Here is an 8,377-nt window from a genome sequence, read left to right as displayed (position 1 = left end):
CTCTATTTAGCAGAAGTCTGATTTCTTTTAAGGCTAGGCCTAAAAGCAAAGGACCTGTTCTCAAACCAGTAACAGTACTCTTGCAGTAGTGGTATGCGGGTGAGGATAACAATGGGGCGGAGACTTTCCCCCAAATTAAGGAATATTTGGCATAATAGCTCTTAAAACAAATGATAATCAATATTTGAGTGCTTACCAAATGCCAGACATTGTTATACAGGCACTTGGTATGGACCATCTTATTCTGTTTTCACAGTCACCATGTGAGTTAGTTACTGTTGTAATCCCCATCTTCCATATGAGGGAACTGAGGCACTAAGCATTATAAGCAAATTGTTGAAAATCAGACAGCCAGAAAGTGGTAGAGCTGGGATCTGAGCCCAAGCAGTTTGACTCTATAGAGTTCACATTCTCAACAATGACACTCTCCAAGGAAAAGACATTAGGAAGTGATATGAAAACAAGGGTCAGTTGGTTCACTACAGTTGAGATATCAGTGGGCATATTGTAAAATGCACAAAGAAGGTGGCCAGAGGGGCGGTGACTTCTTAATGTGTTTGCTTTCCCTTCTGCCTGCTTCTGCCAGCAAGTGAAGGCAGAGGAGATCATCAAAAGAAGTGGCATAGCCCATCCTGACCTTGCTGGTTCAAAAACTACCTTTAGCAAAAATGGCTAAGGAAAGTGAGGCCAGGAACTTGTCCAGGGTCACCACACTAGTAAACTTTGGAGCCAAGATTCAACCTATTTCCTCTGACTTCAAGTCCTCTGACTGCAAATCTGGTGCTTTGAGAAAGGTTTTCTTCCCAAGTTAAGGATCATATGGGTATTAAGCTTGTGGAAAGTTGAGGTTGGGACCTGTGGCATGGTTTGTGCTCTATCTTAATCATGAATAAGTGTGCAGCCTCCCTGTGGGATTTGCTGTTGCAGATCCTTGTGCAACAATTTATCTTTTTCCATGGTTGAATCATCTTGCCACATTGTATGCCAAATGAGGATACTGTTTCCCGTTTAAAAGCAATGCTCCCCATGTTGAAGTGTTCAGCTACCTGTTGCTAGAACTGAAAGAACACATGGAAAAATCAATTTTCACATCAAACAGAGTCCAGACTTTAGAGTCTCAGTTGGCCAGTCTGTATCCTGCCCTCTTCCTCCACTGTCTATCCATGAAAGCCCTTGACAAGTCCTGTTTCCTCCTTATATTGCCAACTTGTCATGATCTCACCTTTTAGTCAACTCCTACAGCCCCATAGACTCCTTCCCCTCTGTAAACATGTGCATTTCTCTCTTATTCTAAAAAATATTCCTGGGCTCTGACATCCCCCTAGGTTGATATACTATAATAATGCCTTCCTTTCACAAATTTCTTCAAAAAGGAAGTTACACTTGACAGCATTGGCTTCACTCATTAACCCCTTGCAATCTGGCTTCCTCCCTTGCCTCGTGTGTTTTTCATAGAGCACCAGTGAACCCCTAATGGCAAAAGGGGTTTCTGACCCTTTTGCAATACATGACATTGTTACTACCTCTCCCTTCTTGTAACCCTCTCATCCCTTGATTTCTGTGAAACTGTACTAGTTCTCACCCAACTATTCCTTTTTTGTCTCCTTTTTGGCATCTTTCTCTCCCAACTCCCGCAAACGGCATTCCTCCAAATCACTCTCTTCTTCCTAGCTCAAAGATTCTCACCATGGCGTGGGGCAGGTTTTAAAAAGTGACGTGATCTGATTTACATTTTTTAAGAAGCTCACTCTGCGGCTACAAAAAGAATGGATTGTAAGTCAACAAGAGTGGAAGTAGAAGCCAGCTAGGTATTGCAGGAAGTCCAAGTGAGAGATAACAGTGCAAGGACTGGGGTGGCGGCAGTGCAGAGGAGAGAAGTGGAGGTAGTTAAGACATGTCTTGGAGGTGAAACCAATGGAAATTGATGGATTAGATTTGGGAGTGAGAGAAAAGGAGGGAATACAAATAACTCCCAGGTTTCTGGCTTAGGCAACTGGATAGACGTTGGTATCTCTACTGAGCTATGAAAGATGGGGAAGGGGTGGCAAAGACTTGGATAGGAAAATCAGGAGTTTGGTTTGAACATGTTAAGTTAGATATGATGATTAGACATCGCAGTGGAGACAGCCATGTTCCCTTGACTATCTCAACCACTGTTATGACTTTAGCTATCTCTTATCTATGTGGAGAAATAAACTGGGTTAAGCACGTGCCCTACCGTCTGAGTTCTTCCTTCTCATTTCCCTCTTCCTTATATTGATACTGCTGGCCTTCTCTTCACACAGACTTTAAGAATTTTCAATAACTCTTCTCCATCTGCTCTCACCAATATTCAAGTACTAGTAGTAAGGAAGTCCTGTTGAACCTACCCTGTGCATTGTTTCTCCCTCTCTGTTTCCATTGCCCCTACCCTAGTTTAAATCATCATAGCTTTGGAATTCCCTGGCGGTCCAGTGGTTAGGACTCCATGCTTCCACTGCAGGGGGCACGAGTTCTAACCCTGGTCAGGATCCCGCATGCCACGTGGCACAGCCAAAAGAAAAAAAGAAGAACAAAAAAACAAAACAAAATCATAAATGATCATTATTTCTTATCTGATCCATTGCAGCACTCTCACTGCCTGTAGTCTTTCAATAGCTAATCTTCCCTACACACTACTACTGTAGAAATCTTTTAAGATTTCTGTTTAAATGTCTCCCCATTTCCCACAGGATGAAGTCTATTCTCTTTAGTCTAGTATTCAAAACACTTCATGAGCCAGCCCCTTCAACTAAACTAGCCTAGAAATGTTCTCCTTTTTGTTTTTGCTTATGCTGTTGATTCTAGTCAGCATGCCCTCCCCTGGCTCCCTTCTTCACCAGGTAAAATCCCATCTATCCACTAGGACCCTCTCAGATGTCACTGAATAAGAACCCTAGTTGCCATTTACTAAGTACCAGTTATTAAGTACTTAATGCTTAGTTATTAAACAAGCATCCTACATTCATTATCTGACTCTGCTTCTTGTGTATCCGTCTCATCTACAAGAATGCAAATTCCCTGAGAGCAGAGATCAGACTGTAATTCATCTTGAGGATTGAATCCTCAGCTGTACTGTACACTTAGTTGATGTCAGATAAAGTTTGATGAATGATTGAATGATGGCAGAACTTTGAGCTAGTTGCTATGGGAAGATACAAAAGAAGCATGAGAGCTTACATTCTAGCTAAAGAAACACATCACAGGAGAAAAAAAAAATCCAGAATACTAAGTATTGAGGGGATACTAAATGGAGGGTTGAACAAAGTTAGATTTAACACAGAGTCATCCTGGAGGAATCAAGTTTATATAGTAAAGGGAATGTTCAAAAACTTCAGTGTCAGGCAGACCTGGTTTTGAATTCCTGCTTTTCTGCTTGTGTGTGTGACTTTGAACAGTTATTTTCTCTAAACTGCATCTGTAAAATGGGTGTATTACAACCTCCTTTATAGGACTGTTGCAAGGATGAAATGAGATAGTATATCCAAGTGCATATCACAATACTCCATAACTGTTTAAAGAGTAGGGGGAAAAAAGCAAACTAGAATGTTGGATTGTCTGAGAGGTCAGTTCATTTTGATGTGAGAGTTGGGGCCTTGGGCATTGGCTAGTTTGCATCAAATCACAGGGGCCCCCAGGAACCTGGAAATACTGATGGTAATTCTCAAACTGTTCCAGGATACTCTTTAATGTGAACCCTCACACTAAACCTAAAATATTTCCCTAACCCTTGCATAGCTGCAGAGACAAAAAGGAGGGAAGGAAGAAGACCTGCAGTTTCCAAACATCACTGAAAGTATCTGCTTACACACTTAACTCCAAGTGAATTTTCAAGGAGTGATTTGACATCATTGCTTGACTAGAATCTACGAAGCAATTTACAGAGTACCAGCCAGCATCTTGGGAAAGTGGTACCAGCTTTGCCAGAGTAAATTATTGAGATTGTTAACTCTTATATGGACATGGATAGTTAATGATGAAAAGCAGTGAACTAAGTTGCGGCACAGAATTGACTGTGTAAACTTTTCAAACAGTTTGTACCATTAATTAATCCCCCACCAAAAAGAGCCCGTCTGATGTGTTGGGTGGTGCTGGGCTCTTAGTGGCCACATTGTGTCTGTCTTTAGATATTTATATGGGTGTGTTTGCAGATTGAGACAATTCATAAAGCGTTGACGCTGATCCTTTTTTTTTTTTTTAGCGCTAAAACTCAAATTCGCGGCTATTTTAGTAATTAGCCCCGACTCTTCCTTCCGCTACTCAAATCCCTCGAAACTACATCTCCCAGCATGCTCTGAAGCTGGTCTGACTTCATCTCAAATGGCCCCGTAGGGCAACAATGGTTAGTTTTGACTGTGCTTATTTGTGCTATAAAATATCGATCCTAATTGGCAGCTATTTGGGCTTTTATATCTGCCGACCTCCGTTTTTGAACTGTAGTCACTAAATGTAGGGGTTCTGGCCTCAGAAGGCCCATGCATTCCTTCAATTGGATGGGGAGCAGGGACAGTGTCACCGGCGATCTCGAAACTAGGAGGGAATGTTGACCAGGGAGCACCGCTGCGGCCGATCAGAGGAGCAGGAACCGGAGCCCGGGCTGAGTCCGAAAAAAGCCGGATCCGGACGGTGGCTCCGGAACGGCTGTAAGTGGAAGATGGAGGAGCCGGAGGAACCGGCGGACGGTGGGCAGTCGCTGCCCCCGGTTTACATTTACAGTCCCGAGTATGTTAGCATGTGCGACTCCCTGGCCAAAGTCCCCAAACGGGTAAGAAAGGTTGGGATGAAAGACCGTGGGTTTTGGGGGTGTGGGTGGGGGGCCGGTGGACGGGAGGGCATTAGGAAGCGAAGAGGATACAGGGCTGGGGGAAATCTTCAGCAGAAATTTGGGCGGCTGTACCAGGTGATGGAGGAAGTGTTCCCTTAGAGAGTTTCCTGAGAGCGCAGCGGGGCGTCCAACGGACAGGTGGGGGTGGGGTGGAGGTGCGGGGGAGGGGATGGCATGGAGAGGATGGTGTCTCTACTGTCGGGGATCCCCAAAGTGGAGAAGAAGCTGCAGGAGAAAAGTGTTCCACCACCTCCGTAAGGCCCGATAGCTTTCTCCTTAGCGATTTAGATACTTTGTATCGTCTAAAGTGCTTTGTAACTGTTAAGTAAAAAGAAGGGAGGGGAGTTAAACTGTTAAGTAAAAAGAAGGGAGGGGAAGCTGCAGGAGAAAAGTGTTCCACCACCTCCGTAAGGCCCGATAGCTTTCTCCTTAGCGATTTAGATACTTTGTATCGTCTAAAGTGCTTTGTAACTGTTAAGTAAAAAGAAGGGAGGGGAGTTAAAAGTTACTTCCTTTGTTCAGGATGATGAAGTCGATGGGATTTCTCTGAATTAAACATTTGAGACTATTTTCTGCCTTTTTTTCCTTCCTTTTTTGCTGATGTTTTTAGGCCAGTATGGTACATTCTTTGATTGAAGCATATGCACTGCATAAGCAAATGAGGTAAGTTGTGCTTGAACAGAGCCCTGAACCCAGGTGTTCATAGCCTTAACTTCCTGCTTCACAGTGGGGCTAATTAGGGAGAGAATGGTCCTTTTTTAAAAGTTTTTTGTGATTCACAGTGTTGGTAATCTGCCTGTAACCTAATAAAAGCTCTTGAAGAATTAAGAAAACTCGAAAAAAGTGCATGAAGCAGTTAAGAAATAGGACTTTATTGCTGGGAGGGAAGTATCCTAGGGATAGGTGTTTTGTGGAGGTTTCGGGGTGAGTACATTTGGGTACTAAAACCTATCTGATAGAAAAAAAGATGTTCAGCTAGGAGGTGTTCTGGTTTTGGGGTTGTTTGTTTTTTGTCTTTCCTAAGCCAGATCTGAGAGTATGGGTTCAACTTAAGACTTTTAGATACACCATTACCACCACCAAACTTTAATGATGAGCCTGGAGACAGTCAAGACCAAAGGAAACTCCTGGAACCAAGGCCATAACTCAGCACAGAGCTAAGTGCTTCTTTAAAACAAAACAAAAAAATGAACTTGCTGTTTGTCGTTATAAGAGTAAATATTATAACCCTGACACTTGTAGGATTATTTGTGACATTTTCTGGCCAATTGGGTGAGCATCTGTCTATGCTGGCTAGTGTGATATGCTTCATTTATCTCCCAGAAGGTAGTGTAAATTTTATCCTTATTATTAACAAAATCATTTATTGAATATCTTCTTTATGAATGTTTTTCAACTGTTTTTTAACCCATATGTTTGGTAAACAGAAAAACTACATGCTTTCCATTAAAGTTATTTAACAGTTCAAAAAATTACTTTGACAAACAAGAAATCAAAGCAAAGCAAAACTGTCTAATTTCCTTGCTGTTAAGTAGGGAGGCTTTCAGTAAGGATTTGTTAAGGAAGAGGAAGGGTATTAAAAGAGGGAGCAATTAGGGCTGGGAAACATGGTACAAGAAACTGTAAAATTTTTATTTTAATGGGCAGAGTTATCACTTCTGAGGGTGTAGACATGTTTTCTTGAAGAAGAAGCAAGACTCCTTGGATCTTGGCTATATATATTTACTTTTTGAGGCTGAGCTTGCTTGGTGATGGTAGTAGCCTGTATAACCATATTAATTGAGGAGAAACTCATGGGCATGTTCCCCTTCAGCAAACAAAAAAAACACTAATGCCTCCCTGTGGCCTGGGTCATGCTTTTTAAACTTGAATGTGCAAATGAATCACCTTGTTAAAACACAAATTCTTTTTTTTTAATTGTATAGTTGATTTACGATCTTGTTTAGTTTCTGGTGTACAGCAAAGTGATTTAGATATATATATATTCTTTTTCATATTCTTTTCCATTATGGTTTATCACAGGATATTGAATATAGTTCCCTGTGCTATACAAAGGACCTTGTTGTCTCTCCATTTTCTATATAATAGTTTGCATCTGCTAAGCCCAAACTCCCAATCCAAAATATATGGACTGTTTCACAAATTTGAGTGTCATCCTTGCATAGGGGCCTTGCTAATCTCTGTATCATTCCAATTTTAGTATATGTGCTGCTGAAGTGAGCACTGAAGTACAAATTCTGATTCAGTAGGTCTGAGAGGAGGCTGAAATTCTGCCTTTCTAACAAGCTCCCAGGTGATGCTGCTGCTGGTCCATAGACCACCCTTTGAGTGGTGAGGGCTCGAGAGCAGTAGTGGCAGTGGCAGAGTCAGGAAAAGGATATGGGGACTAGGCAGCTAGAAGTTAGAGGTGGTTAAGTCCTGTTGTTAGGTTAGCACCCTGTATTCTCTCCGTCACTCCTGTTTTCACTTCTTGTGAACAGTGGGTTGAGAGCTTCTGAGCAAAGCCCAGTTCCAGCCTATTTGCTCCTTCTCTCCTTCCTCTCAGAGGCAGATGTGAGGGACCAATTATAGAAACTTTCACATATTTTGGTTGCCTATTTTTTTATCCTTTAATATTAATAATAATGACAGTTATCCACAAAGCATTTTTATGTATGTTATCATTTAATCTTCACCTAAGTCCCATAAGATATCCCCACTTTACAGATGAGGAAACTGAACTACAGAACAGTCAGCTTATCTGAGGTTATAGAGCTGGTAATTAGGACGGGAAGCCAGTTCTCCGACTCCAAATTCAAAATTCATGACAATACAGCTGCCTATTAAAGTAAAAATATAGTTGAAAGGATTGTATTTGCCCAATTAGGAAAACTGATTCAAATGAAAATATCTCTTCCTACTGGTTTGTCATGAAAGTTGTAACTCACAGAGCAAAATTTGTCTAATACCTGATTATTTAACTTAAATATAATAACTCTTTTTTTTTTAACCTGCCTATAAACTCAAGGGAGATATCTATCCTCTCACCCCTTTTTAATGGAGTCACCACGTAGATGTGAGGAAATGAAGACTGTATTGCAGTGGAGGAACAGAACGTGTTTATTGCTTCAGCCTCCTGGAACCAGAAGCTGGAAGTTGTATTTTTGCTCCAACTACTGGCTCCTGCTTCCAGGTTCTGGCATACTCTGGATCTGACTCACTCACCTTTCTTTGTTCCCTGTTATTATTAGGATAGTTAAGCCCAAAGTGGCCTCCATGGAGGAGATGGCCACTTTCCACACTGATGCCTATCTGCAGCATCTCCAGGAGGTCAGCCAAGAAGGAGATGATGATCATCCAGACTCCATAGAATATGGACTAGGTAAAGTCATTACTAGGCAATGACGGGAGATAGATGCCCTCCATCTATAGATCATAACTACTTAATCTTTTATAACTTGCATGATGGTCTTTAATACTTTTAAATTAACAACTAATGTGTTAACCACAATATTAATTTCTCCGTTTAACCACACTCCCATATGAGTTGAGCAA

The 8,377-nt window shown here is 41.6% G+C and overlaps 1 protein-coding gene and 1 non-coding gene across 3 annotated transcripts in view; one reads left to right on the top strand and one right to left on the bottom strand.

Moving 5' to 3' along the window:
* The first annotated feature begins 4,355 nt into the window (after window positions 1-4,355).
* HDAC8 (histone deacetylase 8) overlaps window positions 4,356-8,377 on the top strand; it is a 236,021-nt gene continuing 231,999 nt past the window's right edge. For both annotated transcript variants that reach the window (XM_061178033.1, XM_061178034.1), the window contains exons 1-3: window positions 4,356-4,783; window positions 5,454-5,506; window positions 8,074-8,204. In XM_061178033.1, coding sequence (XP_061034016.1) covers window positions 4,559-4,783; window positions 5,454-5,506; window positions 8,074-8,204 — 409 coding nt within the window. In that variant the 5' untranslated portion in view covers window positions 4,356-4,558. The remainder of the gene's footprint in view (window positions 4,784-5,453; window positions 5,507-8,073; window positions 8,205-8,377) is intronic.
* Window positions 6,964-7,067, bottom strand: LOC133082764 (U6 spliceosomal RNA). Its single transcript, XR_009698993.1, has one exon. It is a non-coding gene; the product is annotated as a U6 spliceosomal RNA (small nuclear RNA).

The sequence above is a fragment of the Eubalaena glacialis genome, chromosome X (assembly GCF_028564815.1).
Source record: "Eubalaena glacialis isolate mEubGla1 chromosome X, mEubGla1.1.hap2.+ XY, whole genome shotgun sequence".
Taxonomy (NCBI): Eukaryota; Metazoa; Chordata; class Mammalia; order Artiodactyla; family Balaenidae; genus Eubalaena; species Eubalaena glacialis.
The sequence above is the reverse complement of the archived record's forward strand: the minus strand, read 5'-3'. Positions and strand labels throughout refer to the sequence as shown.